This window comes from Varroa jacobsoni, unplaced genomic scaffold, assembly GCF_002532875.2.
Source record: "Varroa jacobsoni isolate VJ856 unplaced genomic scaffold, vjacob_1.0 contig02053, whole genome shotgun sequence".
NCBI classification, from domain to species: domain Eukaryota; kingdom Metazoa; phylum Arthropoda; class Arachnida; order Mesostigmata; family Varroidae; genus Varroa; species Varroa jacobsoni.
This window is the reverse complement of record NW_019214748.1, coordinates 41,061-63,804: the sequence shown is the minus strand read 5'-3', so window position 1 is coordinate 63,804 and position 22,744 is coordinate 41,061. Positions and strand designations below refer to the sequence as shown.

Below are 22,744 nucleotides of genomic sequence, written 5' to 3'. Positions count from 1 at the left end.
ATATTAATGAATGCGCACATAGGCTTTTCAATTCCTATTTCTATTGTCATTTGGCCAGCAGAATACGAGATACAACGACGAGTGAACGGAGCTAGCATCTGTATCAATTGTGCATGGACAGATGAGAGTGATCCTCTCGTTTTTCGATTGATTATTAAAAGAGACACGTACCAATAACACGAAATGTTCCGGGTATCACCGATCTTCGGCCAGTGAGTCACCCTTAAATATCTCGATAAGTGAAGCCTACTTGCTAAATTTATTTTTATATACACGAGCTAGACTGCGTCAAAATTTATTACGGCAACTTGTTATATACCCAGTTGATTGATGATCTGTTACGAGGGGAGCGCGATGAGACGTATCGTACGCCATCATAGGATCTATTTTCATAAACATTATTTATGCTATATGCCCCTTGTATTTGTATTGCCTTTTTATTTAGTAAATAATGCTTACAAAGACAACAACAATGCTGATGTTGATAATAATGGCAATATACAAGTTACAATACTGCGTACATATGTAGTGGCGTGCATGCACGTACTAGGCTAACGTTAAAAACTGCGCTAGATCGTGCGCTAATCATTAAGTTACTCGTTTCGTCGATTGTAATTTTCTCACGAAATGAAAATAACATTGTTCGCCCGATCGCATAGACGATATCAAGCGAAAACTTCATTAACTCTAGACGCACTGCGAACTTAGTTCAAGTTCGCAGTGCGTGCAACTTCGACAACGATCAGCTCATAGCCACCGACCGACAGGCACTATGAAAAAAAGACCATCATTGTCAACGATGATGGTCTACTATTTATAATAGTATACGTGCAGCTCAACGTATTGAAGACGACTCGAAAAGTCACGATACTGATACATTATCTTGGCTCTCTGCAGTAAGTCTCCGACGCTTTTTTTGTTACCTATTATTATGTAATAGTTGTTCGATGCGTATAAAGTTACACTTATGGGTCAACATCTTCGATCGTCAGCAGCAGTTGCTGGTATACTGTCTCTATTAGACTATTGCACGACCTCTTCTACAGACGTCGGGTCAAGCCGATGGTACCCTAACGGCATTATGAATTCGAATTAAAAACTAAGGCTTCTGACTAGCCAGCCACAACGGCATTGTCCGCGTTGCCGCTGCTAGTCTCGATGATGGCAATAATACACGAAAAGCGATAAAAGTTCATCGTTGCGTTTGTCTGGTCTGCGGCTCCCTTTTTGCCTCGACCGCTCATCTCAGGTGTATCGGGCAAACGGTTTGCCTCCCTCAGTATCGCTCTGCACCGCTCCAGCACCGCCATCGCCGCTTTTTTCTATCTCCTAATCTGCATCATCTTTGTTTCATAACACCTCTGCCGTACAGGTCAGAGTATTTCTTCACCAAGGTGAAGATAAGGACAGCGGCGTACAGATGACTGTTTAAGTAACAAACGGTAAAAAGACTGACTTTCTTTTAAAAGGACCGCACTTTCGCATTTACGACAGTAGCAGCAGCAGCAGCGGGAGCGTCAACAGCCAGAGAAGGGGCGGCGGCCTGGGCAAAAAGAAACGTAACGTCACAGAAACAACATTTTGCGCGTCGCTCAGTTCAGATACTCGCAGCCGCGGTAGGCGCGAACCATAGGATCAATACGATTCGTGAGCTTCTGCATGTATTCATTGTGACAGGACTTGTCCTCTCTAAGTCCTCAAGGATGTATCAACCGCCCCCGATTTATTAAAGCTCCTCTCAAAATATAGAAAAGCAGGTTAACAAATTGGCCAATGAAGAAAATGTAGAATACGTGTATATATGTAGGAACAGAAAATCGTTCAGGGAAACGATTACACAACGGCGTCTCTATATTCAGCGAAAAGTTGAGCGATTGTACTCAAACGCTGAATCTCGTAGTGGTACCCATACGCTTTGTAGATATCCACCTTCAGCAGTAACGATAGCAAGTAGTATAGAACAGGGCAAGACAAAAACTGAATCCATTATGTTTGCTCTGGTATAAATGGGGATCACGGGGCAGTCTGGCAGTCAGTCAGAGTCATCTGCACAGATACACCACCAATCCCAAGATGGTAAGAGCGTGTAGCAATCGAAACGGAAAGCTAATGACGTGAAACGGACAACAACCGGCAGGTCTCAGTCGAGCTGCTGTTCATCGGCTTATCTATTCCTTGAGCCGAAGATCGCGCTGTGGTTGTTGTTGTTTCCTGCTATCTTGCACGAGCTCCTTCCTTCTGCCCCTGTTCCTTTTCTATACGTTTATCTATAGACAACATCAACGCCAATATCACCGACATGTTGGCTCCTATAGCTAGCAAGACGTACCTAGCTATTCTACACCCTTCGTATCAAAACGCAGTATTTAAGTTATTTTTTTTGCAACGACAGCTAATATCAACAACCATGACAACAGTTCGTTCGTGCCTTCAATAATTGTTTGGCCCCGTCGTACTTGCAATGTTGGTCTATTTGTGGATACACGCTATTGCCTTAGAGATGGTGGCGTGGATCGACACGACTGTTGGCAGGAAGCACTGAGAATCCTAATTAACGACATTCGGCTTACTTTGACTGAATACAACTCCGTTTTGAGAGGCAAAAAAAGAAGCACAGACCAGAAAACAGCTTCAGAAGTATAGTGAGGATGTTTTAAGAGGCACCACCCTGATGCTTAATCTCCGTACGGCTAACGCGTTGTCGGTTCACCTTCTTCGATTATCATACGTTGTTTTTTCATCATGAGTACTGTAGATGGATGGATAGATAGACCGCTCTGTGCTTACCTGCAACAACGAACCAGAAGGCATCCGTTAGAAAAAAATCTTTAAAATTTGACAAAACGATATAGCAGCTACGGCTCTAGTCTTAGAAACCCCACAAAGACTGTCTGCCTAAAGCATGCGGCTACTGAACGGTCACCTGTGTGTAAGGTTGTTTGAGGTTGGTAAAGGGAAGATGAAAAGTGTAGCAGGTATTGCTCGAGAGCTAGGTTCACGCCGACATAAATGAAATACACAAACAAAAAGCGTTAGCAAAAGTTAAGATATTCTATTATAAGTATAAATAGTCTCATTTCTGAATCGCATTGAATAGCTTTGTCTATTGCTCTGATTTTCTCCTGATATTATAATGTCATTAACCGGATGTCCGTGTTTAGCGAGTCAGTACAAGTGGCATTGCAGTCACCAGCGTTTTGTGAAAATGTTGATGAATATAATGACGACAATGCTAACATGACGATAACGGAGCCAGTTTTTTGTTCTGTCCCCATGATGGCGCTTTGCTCATCGAACTGGCTGGTTCGTGGTACGCTGGCTCATACCGTCGGTTAGTGGTAGAATGTCAGCAGTAGCAACTACAGAGATGGCTGTGCTGAAGTCTCGCTTCTACCGCTGCTTTCTACTGAAAACTTCCACTGCGCCGACCGAAAATTCCCCGGTCCTTCTAAGCCGCCGATGGAAGACACACTAATTCACTCAGTTAGTCACTCATAGAGCCATATACAGAAAAACATAGGCGAGGTACATACATATAGACACAAAGAGTAGATTCCAGCAACATGGCGCTGTTGGTGCAGCGAGTGAGCTCACCGTAGCGAACGGCGGGCCATGAAAAAAGCTACTGGTGGCGTCTTTGTGCCGGTTGTTGGTGGTTCGCGATCTCGCTCGCCTGCCTGCCTGCCTGTCTGTCTGTCTGCTTGAGCGGCTACAGTTTTGTTTAATAAAGCCCTCCGCCGTTTTCGATTGAACGCAGAATGCAGAAAAATTTAGGATTGGACGTCACGGTGGCTTTCGCTTCCATTAGCCGCATCTGCCTGAGGCAGGGGACCAGGCAAGACACCATTTAGCCAATTGCCCGCCGCCACGGAAACCTAACAACGATCAACAGACTGGACGAACTTCTAAATTCATACGCAGTTCCATAAACTGTTTCTCCGTTCGTATCTATCTATACCCATATTGTAGAAGCCAATGAAAATCACATTTGCTTACATTACCCTTTTACGCTTCTTGCGTCTTACTTCGCCAGTGATACATCGGAAAGCACATAGGCATAAGATAACACAAGGGCATTTTGAATATGATTTGACAGAGCCAGCACCGTTATACTGGGGATGCGCGCACCACGTATGCAGCTACAATGTCCATAACGGCTGCGAGCAGACACGCGTGACACAAGAGAAGTGGCAAGCCGTCGTCACGCAGTGACCGGCGATAGGACAGTCTGCCAAATACTTTTTATCGTATGCTGTTGCTATTGTTTTTGCGAGAAAAATTGCAGTTGATCTTTTTGTGCCTCTCTGTCGCAGAGTGAACCAGCGGTTCAAATTGGACCTCCTCATTCGCTCACATGAATAGTGACTGTGGGTGCGATATGCTTGGCTTGTTGAACGGTAGCTCCATGGCTTATGTATACGGCTCTGATCGCCTCCGCGTATACGTTTTCTGTCCTATAACAGACAATGGGACGCAGAGACGAGACTAAGCGGCCAGAAGGTAGTGACATAACTTAAAACCAGAAACGAGACTTGTTCTGTTTGAAAATAAAAAAAAAAGGCACAAAAAGAAGTCACGTTGACGTAAACAGTCTTGGCCGACAAACACATCACTTTATCCTATCTCTATTTCTTCTATCTCCTTAACGTCCGCTAAGCATTGATGTAGATAATGTTCAGCTGTTATTGTTGCTTTTGTTATTGCCAACATTATGGCAACAGCGCCAGCGCGACCGCCTGGTGTTTGTCTGTACATTTATCGGTGGGTCGAGCGGCATGGTGGTTAATAAAACAGTCGAGCGCGACCGCGACCCCGTGTTCCGTCGGGTATCACAACAAATGCCAGCGGTTTCTAGACATGATCTAGCCGTAATATATAGTTTACTTGCCAGCTAACTACAGCGGCAGCAGTAGCCATCGTTGTTATTGTTGTTGCTGCCGTTATCGCCCTTCATCGTCAATCCTTCTGTTGACACGGATGGTAGACACCAATAAATCTGTTTGTGTCTGCCCTTCCACCACCGCCGGTAGCGTCACCGCCACCGTCAGCATAATCATCCCATGCTTTTGCGTCGTCATTCCCATCGTCAGCACTACCAGCGCCATGACTTCGTTTTGTTACCAAGATCAGAAACAAGCGTCAGCGGCAGTTTCCATCGCCTCGAATGAGTTCCATCTTGGCCACCTGGCCTCACCGAAGGCTCTTAACGCATCACCGCTCATTTGACACAACGCAACAGGAAAGCAAACCGACAGCAACTGTGAATCATCGCCACCCAAATATAAACAGCCAGCATTACGGGGCTCCCGCATCTGAGACAGAGCAGAAAAACAGCGAACAAGGGACTGCGTGAACAGACTTTTCCTTCGGAAACTTCTCCCTCTCATTCTCAAGGTAGACAACCGGCCAGCTTTATTCCTTTGACGACAGTGCAGATGACAATTCTGACTGCTACAACTACTAAAATAAATCATTCGAAATTTGCGCCCGGTACTACCGTTAAGCGGTACTATTCCCCAATACTACTGCGACCCCTAACTTGTAGTAATGTTAAATAAGCCTACAGATCTGGCGTCAGAATATCGAGCACCATGGTCGAGCTGCATATATCATCATCACCAACACGGTTGTGTTTTGCACGAATGTGGCTGTTGACTTGGTCGCTATGAAGCACCGAGGTGACAGATTCGGGAGAAGGGCTAAAAAAAACAGAAGTAGGCCCCTTTCTGCGCTGCTGGCAAAGAGACCAATGTTGGAGCATCTCGTCATAGTCTGGTCACTTAGATAATCTTTTCAACATAGAAGCATAGTTACAGAACAGGCATCCGCACAATATCAGTGCTGGACGGTGGTGATTGTAGTCAGCCACTCAGTTAATCCCTCATCTTGACTGCGTGTACGCGCTACATAATGCATGTGCATGTTTGTATAAGCGTCTATATTCGGATCTTAACGGTGCGTTTAATTCAATTCGACTTTATATTGCCGTCCACAACCGTTCCCCTAACGCTTCAATCTCATCACAGCCGAGGAACTCTTTCCTTCACATGTTACTATACCGATTACCACTTTGAAACCGGCCTGGTTCCAATAAAAACGTCGAGTATATATAACTGAGAGCATCAAATGAACAGTGGTAGAAGCTAATGATGAGGGTACTGCTTGTAGACAATGGATGAGTAAGCGTTGTCCGTCTAAACATATCATTGTCCCCTAACTAAGATGGGTTGATTCAGTACAAAACAACCGTAGCTGCAGGCCAGTGAACTTTTCATCGTTGGAATAATTTTCGTTTCAAATTGGTTCATTCTTTGACCCGCTGTAGCTTGTTTCTGGATAACCTAAAAGCACAGGGACAGGCGACGTAACACTTCGAGTTTCCCTGATCTTTTTGAGTGTCAACAATGCCTTCCTAACAACCACATAAGGCCGCGCTACAATGTTTCGCCGTCGCCACATCGAGCCAATATGCTTGACCGCTCAACCAGTGACATGCGTCTGAATTGGGTTCTCCAAGCGTGACCACCCTTCCGATAAACATACCGTTTGGTATGTTCAAGATTACCTGCATGTATATTCACTACTTTAAGCAGAACGTTCAATTTGTTCCTGCGAGCATCTACTCCTCATTATCAGTGAGGCTCGATTCTGTCAGCCCTGACTATATTTGGCCTCTTCTAATTTCATCTGACTTTTAGCTGGTTTTGTCTCTTGACCAGACGCTCGTCCAGGGCAATTCGCTTGTCTCAGTTATGCTCAACAACCGCAGCTCTTAAGCGTCTGACGTGGTATAGTCTTGCTGCGAAGCGATCCTTTGTTGTCATTTCTGCTGTCTGACGCGCAGTCGGTGCTGGCGACGACGGCAGCGGCAGCACAGCGACACCTCGGGTGGCAAAATATGCCAATTGCCCTCTGATTCATCGGATCGCCAAAGTGAACAATTTGCATGGGCACAATAGAAAATCTCATTGCTATTGTACCTTTTTGGCTGTCGGCGTAATGTTTTATCTGCATACGCACACCGAAGAGACATGTAAATCCGCATAAAAATACTGATTTATCTATTATTATCCGTTTCTTCGTTTCCCAGCCTCTCCTCTACTTGGAAGCTGCGCATTGCCTTCGTTGTGGCCGCTCGTTTGTTCCTTTGTTCCGTTGACACAATAAGGATCAACTAAAGTCTACGAATGATCAGTTCAATTCCCACGGATCGGACGGTGCCGCCATTAGCGTCGTTCAAACGTTGTCGTTTGTTTATTATCTTAATTGTTTGTCCTGATCACGCGGTGGCATAACCTACTGAAGGCGAGAAGGCACTCTTCATGTATGGTGTTATGCAATGCTTCTTTAGCTCATTGGCGTTCAACGCCGTTTGCTTTTATCGATTATTCGACAGAAACAAGACCAGTAGGTAGCCAGAGTTGAACTGGGTGAAGTGTATCGTGAAGTTTTGTACGATAGTTTTTTTTTACGTAGAAACAGACGCCCAGGTCACTTGCCATTGTCCGGTGGCAAATCGCATTTGTCAGTTTCGGGTGTTGTTTTTTATTTCCTTGTACATCGTAATACCATGCACCATTTACTAGCAATCGTGCTAATCATTATATATTTATTATCGGCAACCTTAGATACTTAATCTAGCAAGGTCTGCGTCCATCTCACCAGTAAAAAAGCTCCCACGGCTATTCATTCACATATACAACACACGCAGAGACACGTTAGCAACTGAACGTATGCACTGCAAGCGTCGAACAAGAATGATGATGATAGTATATTATATGTTTACTTTTATATTTATTTATATAGTGTATTATATTATTGCAAAGGTGGATGCCATTGTGATTATGGCAGTGGTGCCTGCATATTGCCCAGATCCGGCGGTGCGAATTTTTCAGGACGAAAGGAACGCTACGTTTGGTTTTCACATAGGTGGTCCATATTTAGGATGGAACTACGGAGACAAATTCTAGAAGCTACTAAGCAGCGCCTATATATTTGTCTATGTATGATGACACGCCGGTTGCGGTCGATAACAGGGAAAATAAATGTTTCACCACTCAGCGTTCGTTTGATTTGGTTTCATCCACTGTCCGTGGTGGGCGCCACCGTTAGAAGCGGCCACAGCGTCAGCGGTAGTCGCTAAACTGGCTGTCGTCTGCATTTGCTTGCAGCGTATCGACAGCTGATGGTGGTAATGTTGACGCGGTAGAACGCCTCGGAACCGCCGATCGGTCTGCCTGTTTGTCTGATTGGCGGCTGTCAGCTAATCAGGCGTTATTTAATCACACATGTACGCGTACACGTCTTCTGTTAATCGCGCTGTATAATTGACCTCGATGCCCCCACTCTGATTTCACCATCTGCACTTCATCTTCGCCCATGTATCACTGCCAGCAGCCATAGTACCATCATCATGACAACAAAAAAACGCGCTTTCGCTACCGAAATTCCGATATGGTAAAGGCGCTGCGAAACGGTCAGAGCGGCCGTTACGCCCTGGTAGATTTTTTCCCTTTTCGCTATCGCGGTCATCTCTGGCTACATAGAGTAGAACAGGGAGGCTAACAATTACTATGAGATTTTTGGTAAATTCGAAAAATTTAGATCGGTTCTTTTATCGCTCACACGTTCAAAACCGAAAGATCCAAAGAACGATGCTTTATTCTCCGGGGGCCTAATACAGTATTTGTTCACGAAAACTTGGGCAGAATCAGAAGTATCCCAGTTAGCTGGCACTCGAAGTTTATATGATCCCACGTAAGAAGTGCGCAATAAATTGCTAGAGATATAGATTTCCTTCTCAAGTCAAGTGTTTTACCTTGCAAGGTCATTGGCCATCCGTACACCTTAGATCCGCCAGTTGGGGCAACGCAGTTCCGAAAAAACAGTTAAAGCACCACATATACCTCCATGAATCTGAAACCTGCTATTTCGTCTTCGTGTACCACACGAATGCACTTCAATTAGTCAATAGCTAGTTGGATTGAAATCAATTGCAGGCTTCGTTCACTCTTTAGCGTCATGAGGGAGCTTACAGAGCCTACAAAATATTGCAGCCTTTATATGACTGGATTTCGCATGTTGAATAGAAATGCTTACTGAATATACGCCGGGCCTAGAATCGCTTTCACTAAGCGTACATTGCCTCATCCATTCAGGCCGATAGGGCCTAAAACTGCTACTTAATATACAACGGACTACATTATGTGGATTTCTAGTGGAAGCCCCGCAGCATTGCTTGTCGATAGCCACTTTTTACGAAGCAGGTACATTACATAATTAATTGTGCGCACACAAAAAAAACTTGTGATAGTATATGCCATAATATAAACAACGCAAGTTTACCTCGTTTTTTTTTTGTTTTTATCTGGTGGCAATTTATGATTATACCATTATCATCGTGTGGACACTTTCGTAGCATGTACATGACCTAAGCATTGTTTGTCGCTGCCATCTATTATAGTGTAGCGTATAACACTTGCCGTAAGCAGCGGCAATAGGCCAAGGTTCCTTCGGTCCTTGCCATCTCCAGCTGTTATTTTCTACTGCACAGACTTCCCATGCACCACCAAACAGCTATTGTTATTACTATATCGCAACGATGCAGATACGCTAAAAGAGCTTACAACTCTTATTAGCAATGCTACTACGGTACTAAGGGTGCAGCGGAGCTTGCTCGTGGATCATAACGTGAACAAATGGATAAACCGAGTAACCATCCAACAATTGTCAGGGTCCTCCGTACCCTAGGGGAACTGAAAAACAGATGACGCAGGAAGGAAAAGGGTGAGTGAGAGAGAGAGAGAGATAGACGATACTCTGAAATCCTATAGTCGATCGAAATGAAGATGGTGCCGCTCGACCACGTGCTCTTCAAGGGGTGACTATCGACACGGACTCACGAGGCGTTTTTGATAACAGTACCTACCCTTAGCCGCAGATAACACAATGGCTCATTCTAACTGAGCACAGGAGTGGAAGAGACGCTTATGTCCGGATAATTTGCTTGATAGAACTGAGATTATTCTAGTTGGCATTACGTTAATCATAATCGAATCTATCAGGGCGAGAGTTTCAATACAAATGTAAAGGTTAAACAAACATTTTTTGGGACGCTGTCGTCACCAATGCCCCTTGGCGCACCCATCTCACAGATTCAGTAGCTGTTTTCATCATGCCTTTTCATCAGCTTCGACCAACTGTGATATTTGGATAATGTGCTGCGCATGTCTCAATGTTCGTTAGTTCTTTTTTACTAGCAAACGTGATTCTATTTAGTCACCCCTCAATGTCTAACGCACGATCCAATCTGCTATCTTCAATTCGAACGTATTCTACCATTCAGCCTTACACGCACCGACACTTCCGCTTGGTAACGATGTCTACTAAGCCAGTCCGTCGGCCAACTTTTAGGACCCGCGCGCGCGACGATAATAGAGCATTCTCGCTCTCATACGGCAAATACATCTCGAATGACCGATCTTCGCAGCGATCAGGCAGTCGGACGAACAACATCAGCAGCAACGTCAGGCGAGACGAACGCGCACTGACATCCGCCTGATCTTCCTTTCATCTTCCCTATAACGTAATGCAGATCCTTCAATCAACATGATCGCCAACTGCTAATTTCCGATCTTCTATGGAAGCGCATTATTATTATCCCTTCCTTCTGCTATTTTTTTGCCACCGCCCAAGGCGGTTAGTTGTGCCATGTCAACGCTTGCCGCCGGAATTACGCATTTGGAATCTAAATCTGTTAAAACCGCAATTTTCAAGATGGTGGTTTATATTGCTGCATCTTGCTATGGTTCAACGTTTACGAGTAGTTCGCTGGTAGTACTGCTTTGATCTATTGAACACTCTTCGTTCCATGACTGTGTCGTCTGGCTCACCTGGGGGAAAACGTTGTCCATATGCTCAAATATTAGAAGATTTTAGCTAATTTAGTGTTTAAGTGACAACTTTGTTAAATAGATTATTGGCTACAAGAGAATCGAGCGTGACAACACGTTTGTTCAATATATATCGATAACTATAGGACCTAGGCTTTGTGAGAGGTGTACATCGTATTGCTGCCCTGAGTGTTTTTGGTTTAGCGCCGATTGGCAAGTGAAAGATAAACTGCTGCATAAACTCTGTTCTTATAAAGTTCACTTATGCTTGGTCGTGCATGCCCGCCTCATATGTTCCAAATTGTGCCGCCAAGCATTGCCTCGCTCGATACATCAGACGAGTGATACTAGTTTGCAAGCCCCTCGTGCTAGAACCTTTCTCGTTCACATCGGATCGGTTCTCATCTAGTGAGCTGAAAAGAGGCAAACAAAGGCATTAAAAATGTGGAAATGACAGACTGAGTACAAGCACGTAGTTGAAGAGGCGCCCTGAAGACGCGACGAAACGAAGGCATATGTTCGGGGTTCAGGCTTAGGGGCTCTGAACTATTCCAGCCATCTTTACCGAAAGCTATCTTTTTCCGAAGTCCGCCTCAAACAGCGAAGAAGTTGACTCCTCAATTTGCATCGTAATCAAAAACGCATCGCCGCCAGATCCATCGTCGCATTCCTCGTCACTCTGTTTTTTTCGTTCTTGAGTTACGAACTCAAATTAGTTCTTTAGCCAGCCACGCACTGCATGCCCGTCTCTTCCGTTGAGCGGATTTGTACGACCTTAATACAGGCGTGCCAATTCTGAATTTTGATTAGAAATTTTCGTCCGTTTACGCTCTGTAATCCAACATTAGCAGCAGCAGAAGGTCGACAGCCAGCCAGGCGAGAGTCAGAATGACGTGTACACCATCCGTGTATACGCGTCGTAGGGCAATCGACTGAAGAATCATGCCAAAGAAGGAAGCTCTGACCTTGCCACTTTTTCCCCATCAAGATATTCCCGATGGAGGTTCAAACCTTGATGATACATCGCCTGCGTCCAAACGCCAATCACAGAAGCATAACAACAGCAACAGTGGCAGATATCCCGCATGTAGTACTTTCGGCTTCAGGAATATCCCCCCTGGCACAACTCAACGCGATGATCATTTTTCAAGAATAGACACGCTTTTGTTTCCCGTAAAGATAACAGACTTCGGGGTGATAAACAGCCTGCGGAAGAAGTATGTACAGAGATCGTTTGTTTTAGTTTCTTTCCATATCCGACTAGTCGATTGATGCGCAGTGACTATATTATACATACTTTTGTCAGGGTTTTCCTGTACTCCAGTCATTCCACCGATTTCTCTTGACAAAAGTCCATTCCGATATTTCTCCCAAACCTTGAACTATCAAAGAACAGATAAACCTCCTTTCCTTGTGATTTCTATTCGCTTCCATATCGCCAAACGTGTTCCGATGACTCAATCACACTACTGCTGCCGCCATCTGCATAATTTCTACGCGTTTATTTGCTATCCGGCCAGGCCATAATATCTAGAATAGAAAAAAAGAAACGACTGGCAGAAACAATAACCGTGCATACCTCGCCATAGAATAAGGTTTCCACCATGCGTAGGATTGCTTTCCAGGGCATCGTATTTTTACTTGCCTTTGTTCTCTTTGGATGTCTCTACCAGCTTGTGCGTAGTCATTAGGCACACGATACCGGATTATTGCCAGCGCTGACGACCCATGACGAAAGAAGCCATGGCTACCCAGAGGACGGAAGTGTTGTCGGGAATAGCGCTTGAATTTCTAGCAAAGGCGACCATTGCTTTTGCTACAGCTTGTCGGTACCAGGAGTTTAAGGACGTCGAAAAAAATCCTTGTTCGCAGCTCGATTCTCTAGAACTAATCGGACAGAGGTGAAGGCAGTGTAGTCGAAAACGCAAACGATACTCGGTACTGACGACGATACTTGGCTTCAACGGTGCTTCAAATTGGGTTATTGGGTCGCTAGTCAAATCAGACCAAAGAATTTTGTGACTCAAAGCCTACGCTAACTAATAAAAATGAAAGTGGTCGCTTGACTAGAGGTTTCCGTAAGTGGGGCTGTATCGAGGGCCGAGAATCAACCAGTAAACCTATATTCCTATGCTTTAACCTCCGAAGCAGCGACCTCGACTGGGGCCTAGATTTTCGCTGATACAAGGAAAATCGGTCAGTGAATAAAAAAATAAGCACTGGTCATGCGACCTTCTGCGTACGGACTTAGTATATTATTTCGGTTGATCGCGTGAAATCATAAACAATCGTGTCATCACTTTTTGAGGCGCGAACGATTCTTCCAGCTTCCAATTTTTGACAACGGCGACAAGTCAAACAGCGATCGTAAGAATACCTTTATGATCGTCCATAGGAATAGGGCCCCGTAGGACACGCAAAACGTTTACACAACCCTTCCTTAAAGCATCAATAGCCGGCAGTAGTATTGGGTGAAGGCGTGCTACTAGTGAACGCCGCATCGTAATCGAATGACTGGTTGGAGGATGTATCTCGGTTGGGCAGAGGTACGGTTTTATGTGTGACCCCGCATTCTACGTTACTCCAAGGGTCTTTTCAGCTACCCGAATGGCCTTTGGGATATCACCACAATTGAAACAACCGAAGATTCATTGGTCAGGACGTCAAACTTTACGACCATAGTAATATTATCAGAGAGACACAGTAAACAGATAGGCTCACATTTTGCGGACGACTGCGGCATAGTGAAGGTAACACCCCCAACATTCAAGCTTAACCACATTCCGCGCTTACTACCGTTCCGGGCTGCCCCCTTCCCTCTTCGTTTTCCCTTTGCTAACTATTTGTAGAAAAAACTGGGGGTTGTACGTCAAAGCAAAAACATCAGTCAAAAAACAATCCAACGACACTCAAATAACCCCTAGCTGATAGGGCTTCGAAAAGCTTGTAATCCACATATGATTAACACACCTAAACTTGGCATACAGCAGCCCGGTAGCTAATAATGATGATGCGCCGTTAATTGAGTGCGTGAAGTAGTCGTTCTAACATAATGCATATAGCTTTGACAAAGAAACTAGATTCATCTGAGAAAATCTACGTAGGTAATTCCCATATTCTATACTTATTGGGGACCGTTGTATCTTAGCATATTGGAACGGTCACTATAACGGCAATACAGCAGAGATCTCGTCACGCACATTATAAATCTCACTGAAAGTGACAGAGGGATCTGTCATTCTCGTTTTTATTTCTGCATCAGTTCCCATAGCTATTTTACCCCACCAACGGGACTTGATTGTCATCCTCTTCTAACGTTGCCTTTTACAATCAAAAGCGTCTAACGAAATAAACATTATCTAAACCAATCTAATCTCGCCCAATAATTAGCTCGTAGCCTGTTGCACCAGCTCTAAAATCTTACCGGGCCTTTTCGTCCAGCCGCCGTCAACCAGCAGTCAACAGTCAGCACTTTCCTAGTAAACTTCCAATGATCGGGTATAACACCAGACGCGGACAAAAAACACATTTTGAGTAGCGAGCGAGCTGCTTTCATAGCGATCGCTCGCATCGAACGATGGGAACTGAAAGGACAATTGGTTAAAACGAGAACGAGAAAGACTGGCACTAAAGACCCTCCGCCGAGATGGAAATATGGTTTTCCGCGATATACACAAGCATACAGCTTTTCATGGCTGGCCTCGATTAGGGACAAGTACGACACGGTTCGTAGAGCCAGGGAAAGGATCTATCAGCGGCATGTGCGGTGGCAATTCTTCCAATACTCTTACCTGTTGACGATACTCACAGCTATCGGGTAATCAAGAACCAAACTGTATATAATCACGACGACTCTCTCATGCATGTACGCTTAATTTCGTTAGTAACTGCACGGCTACAGCAAAAAAAAGCTCAACAAATACACTTGCAATTGTTAAAAAAGGACCCAGTGAGTCTTCTGTGAAAGCCCAAAACTTTAGGTGAACATCTATATTGTCCTAAGACCATTCTACTGTATAGTATAAGATTCTATGGTGAGACCTTTTCTTATGTCTCTACGCTTTTTTTCCAGCTTTTGGCATGTTTCGCTGACAGGTGATTTGTACTGTTCAGCGTACTTCTTCTACACCGGGCTTCCGCAAACTAAGGTGAATAATAGGCTTGCTTCTATTGCTCCCTACGTGCTCATATATTGCACAATACCGAAGCCCAACCCGATTAAAAACAGCGCCAGGTACTATTCCAATGCATCCTAGAATTAAGCAACGGTCACTTCGTTCCGGCTTCTTGGCCTCCTCAGGCTTTCAATTTGGCCAAGTAGCAGTCCTTGCTACTTAGTTAGTTACATGTAACTAACAACGGATCAACGAAGTCCCTCAGACAGAAACCAAGCGCCTGTAATCATCGAAGGCCAAACTCACCATCTGCATGCGGCAATAACTTGTGGGCATAGCGTGGTCTCGTGAGTACCCTGCTTACCAGCAATGGTAGTCGATTGCAAGTAAAAACCTACATGCCTATTCATACAGCCTCAATAAGTAGTGGGTAACAAACGTTCCACCAGGCCTTGTGACCTCCGGCCAGATAGCTCTGGCGGAATATCTTAAATGGGCCTAGAATACTGCTTACCCGAGGATGCTTTATAACAATAGTAATTAACTAATCGGCTAGAAGATGGACCGATCCGCCAAAAAATAGCGGTGACAAGGCGCTTCGAAAACCCTGTAACTACCCAAAAGAAGTAACTGGACTGAGATAGTATCAAAAGCGACAGAAGTAACCACCAACTCAAATGAGAGTATCGTCGCCACGGAGACATCGATCTGCTGACCAATGGTAACAACGAATTGAAGACCCTTCACCTCAGAGTCCCTCACAACGATATGCCCCCACAAAAGGCCACATACGCACATACAAACCTGAGAACAAGCATAGCAAACAGGCGGGCGCCGAGTCGCTCTAGTCCATGACCTGACTCGAAGCATTTCGCTTTTTGCCGTGTGCTTCAAAACCGGAAGCAGACAACCTGAAAGTTGTTGTCAAGGGCATACGGACTACAAAAGATAACGTGGTCGTAGTTAGTGGCAGTAACGATATCCATCCGTTGTCTATATCATTCGATGACCTTTTACTCGGATACATTAGACCTGTGAACGCGATTGCATATCTAACGATAGACGATATATAGGTATATATATTTACCGGCAGGTTTTAGGCAGCTCTCTTCAGTAGAGTAACATTGAGCGGTGGAGGAACTCGATATTTAGTTATTCGATCGTACCGATTGGCGAACTTAAAAACTTACCAACCTCATTTATACGGGATGTTTAAAAGTATGCCTCTCTGTTGAACGCAGAAGGTGACCATAACTAATGTTATTGAGTTATAAATATTGTTCTCGACCGAGCTGGGCAGGCCGATAATGCACATGAATATCGCACAGCTTGTACACTGATATCGATTCACCACTGTGCCGTCACAAACACATCTGAAGACGTCAATGCTCCGCTGTAATACGCATTTATATTCTGAAGCGTGAGTGGTCTGCCAATGAGGTCCGTCTTTGTTCTTTGTTTATTTGACACCGGCCAAAGGCTGACTCCGACCCAGAGCGTAATACCAATCTAAGCGAGTACGACTATTAAGGGTGGAACTTCTTTAACCTGTTACGTTTAACTTACCAAGTTTGTTATAATTGACACCTTCAAATCACTCGTATTCGAATAATAATTATCATGGTTCATCAATCTCAACCTAAAAGCGTGCTCGTCGAGTTTTGATAAAGACGCTATACAGCCTAGCCCGCTTATTTCTCTATTTGTTTTCATCTCGTACATTTTCAAGAATCTGAGCCCACATCTATTAATCTGGCACCCATGAACCGCTTTTGTTACATAGAGTTATCCATCTATATACAGAGGTGTTCTTACCTAGTTTGCATTTCAAAAGTGTTAATCTATCTAACGCACCGAACAGGATAACCGTTAGCTCTTCCCTCTTCAGTTTTTTCCATTCTTTTTTCCGCGTTCGTTTCCCTTTGGAGTACAGTTTTTCATCAGTAGCGGCCACTAGACCATTACGGCAAGCAAACTCAACCCCCTAGCAGAAACGGTCTCCGCTATGTACTTATGACTAGTGCTGCCACTGCCATTTCTTTGATGTTTTCGTTTGAACTCGTCGTTCGGCCTCACCCGACCCTCGTTGTCCGCGTCTTTTATTTCTCGGATCTTCAGTAGAGGCGTTCAGTCAGTCAGTCAGTCAGTACGGATCCAGCGGACTACATGATGGAGCTACTTCGTTTGCACGAGAGAAGCAGAAAGTTGTGCGTCGTTCTTGTGCGACAACGGACAGACGGACCACCAATAAAAGAAGCTCGTAGCAACGGCCATGATCAACCCCACCACAATAAGCTCCAGAGCCTGAGCGCCAGTAAGCACTTGATTCGATGCCGCTTAGCTGATGCTGTTGCTGCCGTGATACGAGAGGCTCGAAAGAAGAAGCGGAAAAAAATTTTCGCTCACGTCTTCTTCTTCGTCTTCTTTCCGCTTTTTCGTTCTTTCGTACAGCTTTTTTTCTTCTTTAGGTTCCTAAACTTCGTCCTGTCCTCTCTATCAAAAGTTGATCGCTGTCTGACGTTACTTATGCTCCGCCTGACTACTGCTGCTGCTCCTGTTGCTAATTCTGACCGTGCCGATAGGCGATTTTTGACTATGTCGCTGTTCCTGCTACAGAAGAGAGAGGCAGCAGCATCAGCAGTGAAATAGGACTGCCTCGAGCAGCTCCAACACAGCCAGAAACGAAGTCTAGCAGCAGCAGAGTAGAGAATAGCAGACAAAAAGAGATTTTTTTCTTTTTTCGTCTACAGCGACCTTGTTGCTTTGTCGCCCTTTAAAGCGCTGTGCTGCCACTCGCATTCTATTGCTTTTTGCTCCGCGAGCGAGTTCGATGCTTAGTTACTGACTGCTACAATCAACCAGCTGATCGTGTCCGTTGCCCTTTGCCATAACAATTATAATAATACTACGGCACCAACGTAACTACGCTGGAGGCAAGCAACAAGATGGCTTGAACAGTTCAATGGATGTTTTTACAACGACCAGTAAACAGATGCGTTCGCGGGAAGAATCAGAAGAATGCTTATTAGGGCGGTTAACCAACCAGCAGACCCATAAACATGAACCCGGGCTACAGGCAAACTATACTCATATCCGATGAAGAATCACTGGAGGCCGAGCGTGTTTTGCGCAAGCAGTCGACACATGCGTACACAAATCCTGCAAGTTGTTCTATTAGTCTCTAGTTCGGTCGACCAAGAACCCAACCGTAGTAGAGAATTGGTTACGTATACACACATATAAACAAAAACGTTCGTGCTTTCGGTGACTTTGGGTACTTACTATTTTTTATTATTATCGGATTGTTAGTACTCCACACGCACAAACACAAACGCACTTAAACTTACGTCCAAAGTAGGACCATCGTCGGTAGAGGGGCGAGAAACTAGCGGCATGGCCTGCATGGCTAATGCTCACTTCTTTAAGTGATTTGTAATAGTACGCGGAACTAACAGGGATGCTATACGGTTGGTTCAAATCTCAACATTGTATTCGTATCATCGGAAATTAACAACTAAGGAAGGAATGATCACAAAAAACTAGGCAATTAAATAAGGAACGACTACTTGCATGGTAGTCATGTCATGTTGTGGCTCTGTTAGAAAAATCCCGGATAATTAGATCTAACAAGATCTACTGTGGTCAGACTCTTAATGAGACAGATCTTTGGTACTGTACTTTAAAACAGGTGGTTCCAAGAACATGATCACACAGAATGTGTCACTGGAAGTGTTATTTCTGAAAAAAACAAACTCGGTGACTGAGTGGCAAAGGGTTACGCCGGCCAGCTCGAACTAAGTCTTCATTAATTATAGAGTGGCCTGTCAGCGATGAACGCCAATCCTAGACTGCTATTGATAACAGGTCCCCAGAGTCATGAACGAGATTATTAGAGTAGTCACCCGAGAGTCGAATAGAAATGGGGGGAGATAGTCTGCCTCTAAACACAACAACGCAACGCCCCTCAGCATGGGGGCAACATCATCGTTGCCTTCGCCGCCATCACCGTTGGGCACCCTTCCCTTTCAGCTCGACCTAACTGAGTTTGGCTTTACTTAGCACAGCGCCGAATCGAGCCCAGGACGCTGAGAACGCGCAAGCCGTTGCTGGTGCGGTTAGTGGCGATGGTGAACGGTGGCCTTCTTTATTAGTCGCTCCCACTTTTTCATTTCCTCGCCCCATGTGCTGGTGGGTGGCGTTATAACTCTGCCGCTGCTGCTGCTGCTGCTGCTGCCAAAGCGGTTGTGACCCTCGTATGATTATCTTCATCATCAATCAGAAACCAATCCAGCTAATTATTCCGGAGGGGTGTACAAATAGGGCCGAACAACCCCTTCTCAAAAACTCCACAGCTAATAGAAATAAATGCCTGAGCGTCAATGTCATAACCTTGCGGACGTTTCTCTCTTCCCTATTTCGTCATGATCGTTATTTGGAAGAACTTCTCGCCCAATTGGTTTACTACACAGAACACGGAAGTCGTTTACTGAGAACGAAAGGTATCTTTAAATATCTAATAGCTAATGACGTTCATTCATAAAGGAAAGCTTTTTTCTAAGCGTACTTCAAGCATTCTCTTCATTCCGCTGTACACCTAGTCGAAAATCAATAGGGAAGCTAAATTTAAGCTATAACAATAGCTGACTATTGTTCGAAATCCAGGCAACATCGTGGGATACTGAAAGGCTCTCGTTCTGCGCTTTTTCTATGTATCCTGATGCATCACCTGTACAGGTTTATTATTCAGTGCGGGCGTTATCCCTTCCCCCATATGACACACCAAATCACCAATATAGTGGTACCGGTAAACAATAAATTATGGAGATTTCTCCTTTTCTTTTTTTTCTCATCACGCCCAAGGTGCAATACCTGTTCAACAGTGAGTCTCGCTGACGGAACGATTGGCTGTCTAGCACAATAATTTTTTTTCGTTTAGGTATTTGTTTTTTTTTTTGTTCGTTTTCCGCTCGTCGTCGTCGTCCGGCAGAAGGAGCTGTTGCTCGCTTTTCTGTGACAGATGACAGTCGAAATCACTTTGAAACTGCACGAACCAAGAACCAGACAGCGGTTGCTATAACTGCGGATGATAGGAGGGCCCCGCAACTCTAAACAGCAGAAGTAACACCATGAGCTGCAATCGACAAAATTAGCAGCGAAACAGAACGCGAAGAAACACCCTTTTCGTAAGTGACGCAATCTCAAACGCACATCGGTATCCACCGATCGCCAGACAGTGCGGTAGATGATGATGGTGATTACGATGACCGTTGATGAAGATGGCCATCTTCGTGTGCAGCGCAAAGCTTCGCTAACATCAATATTGTAACTGATACGAACACCTAAGCATAACGAACAACGCAGCACCATAACACCAGGGAACCCCTCCACCAGAGTAATCAAGGAAAAAAGACGTGAAAGACGCTGCAACTCGCCATAGTCAACCCGCGAAAATCCTACCCTGCTTCGAGCAGCTCTGACAACCAGAGCCTCGACACCCAATGGGCATATATATAGTCGTGTTTTCTCTTTAGAGTAAACAATAATAAAATTAATAATAATAATAGACTGTTTGATCAAACAACCCCAGCACAATTGTTGCTATGTCAGTGGTAGCGCTAATGATGAGAATAGAAAAAGGCGGACGAAAAGGCAAAGTCGTATGGCTCGATTAGAGCAATATGGTGGCGCTACGCGATACGAGTTCCGGCAACGTTCCGTTGATATTGTGGTGCGAGCTTTTTCTCTTGTTGTTTTTGATATGTTCCTCCCGACACCTAGCGTATCCTGCCTCAACATAAGACGCTTGTGTGCCCCTTGCCTCTCGACATGTCTGCTGGTCAGGCTTTCTTCAAAACGGCAATTGATGTTGATACTGTTGCTGTTACTTCTAACAACTCAAGCCGAGATCCTGGTTTGCTACATTCAACAACGTCTGAGACTAGTATCCATCTGTCTACGCGTTTACTTAGGACCATTTGCAAGATCATCGATTGGCGAGCGATAGGCGCGAGCCGTTAAGAGCAACAAAGTAACCCAAGTTGTTCAAGAACTATTGTTTTTCTCGTTTTTTTACTTCGGGCCTCCCTTCTGTGTTTCCATCCGGGCGTCCTCATTCAAGATGATGCACAGGTGGTGTTATCGTTGCTGTTCATTTCGCCATTATGGCCTATCAGTCAGGTCGCACTTACTTACTTGCTAAGCACCACCAGCCACTTTGCGTGGGCATTATAAATCCTTTCCCCGAGTATTTATATATTATATGTCTTATCAGGTAATCAAACCAACGACAGCGCAACAGCATCGTTCTATTAACAGCACTACCATAAATAGTTGTCGGTTATGATCTTGGTGTTCATCTTGGCTTATTGTTGCTGATGTTGATGTTTACGATGATACTGATTGCACGTAACTAGCTGACTGAGTAAATTACGCATCCACCGCTGCCCACTTTCTGCTGGTCCAGGCTATGCGTTAATGGCGAGAGACTATTAAATTAAAGAACGTTCAGTCACCTTTGTCTTCACCCTCGTCATCATTGAACTAGGAGCACGGCTAGCAGCAGTTTATTCGTTGGCAACACTGACATCGCCGTTGACACTGTTCTCCTCAAGGATCGTCTAACGGACCTATGAACGCGCTACCGCAGGCCTATATTCTATTAAGCATACCCAGTCATCCTCTAGTGCCCTGAAGAGGCCGACTCGGTCCAGGCCATCTTGACCGGTATTGCCATTGCAATTTTGCCTCACCCGACAGCGACCGTTAACCCCCGGCGTAAACCCAACACAATAAAGCCTGTCTCTGAAAGAGGTGGTAATACATTAACAGGTGCATAGTTCTCAGTTGGACGCGGTGTCCGGCCTGACATTTAACACGATTCACTGCGTGCCGCCGCTGCTCCTTTTAGGCTGGCCAAAACGTACAGATATGATTCTCGATTTTTTTTTGCAAAAACGCAAACGAATTATCACATAAGGATTTTGACAACTGAGAACGCAATTATGAGGCGTTAGCGGAAACGCCGAAAGATCATTCTACGAACTTTATCACACCCAAAAGATCGAATAGATGACGGCCGTACAGATGTCGTAAATTTTCTACTTGTAGCAATTACTGTATACGCCGCCTAACGATAAAAGGTGAACTAACTAATAAGAATTCTTTACTGGCTGTAGAACATACGTCGAAACATCATTTGGCCGAGCCTAACTACCTTGTCCTGCTGAACTGTTTGAAGCTCTTCGTACATTTTTGAATATTAATATTTATATATAGAATAAAGATGTCATCTTGCTTAAACAAAAATGTGCAGATCATAGACCTTGAATGCATCGAATATGATTGACAGGATTACCCGTTTCGGTATATAGACAAATTGTATCATACGTTAATAATGCCATTACGTAACGGTAGATGGCATCCCTGTAATTGGCGTGAGAATCGGTTACCTGTAGAAACAGGATCGCAACAAAGACAAAATCACAGGTTTACTAAAAGCAAGATGACAACGTATGTATAATACGCATTTTACGCCCTTGGAAGGTGACACTTTCAGATTCTATAGGAAATTATATTCTAGACAATCGGATTCGATATCACCGTTCTGCTAATGGAATAAGCAGATCCGTAGTCTGATATCACTGAGCAAAATCTAGCTGACTATTTCATAACTTTTCTAAAGAGAAAAAATACGTCTCTTAACTCTGCCATAATTACAGTGGTGCCATGCTGCTTTTC

General features: G+C 44.6%; 1 protein-coding gene across 1 annotated transcript in view; it reads right to left on the bottom strand.

Annotated features, from left to right (window-relative positions):
• Positions 1-1,094: 1,094 nt before the first annotated feature.
• The window catches only part of LOC111272355 (uncharacterized), a 60,786-nt gene continuing 39,136 nt past the window's right edge, over positions 1,095-22,744 (bottom strand). The window contains exon 2 of the mRNA XM_086973244.1: positions 1,095-2,787. Coding sequence (XP_086829370.1) covers positions 2,707-2,787 — 81 coding nt within the window. The 3' untranslated portion in view covers positions 1,095-2,706. The remainder of the gene's footprint in view (positions 2,788-22,744) is intronic.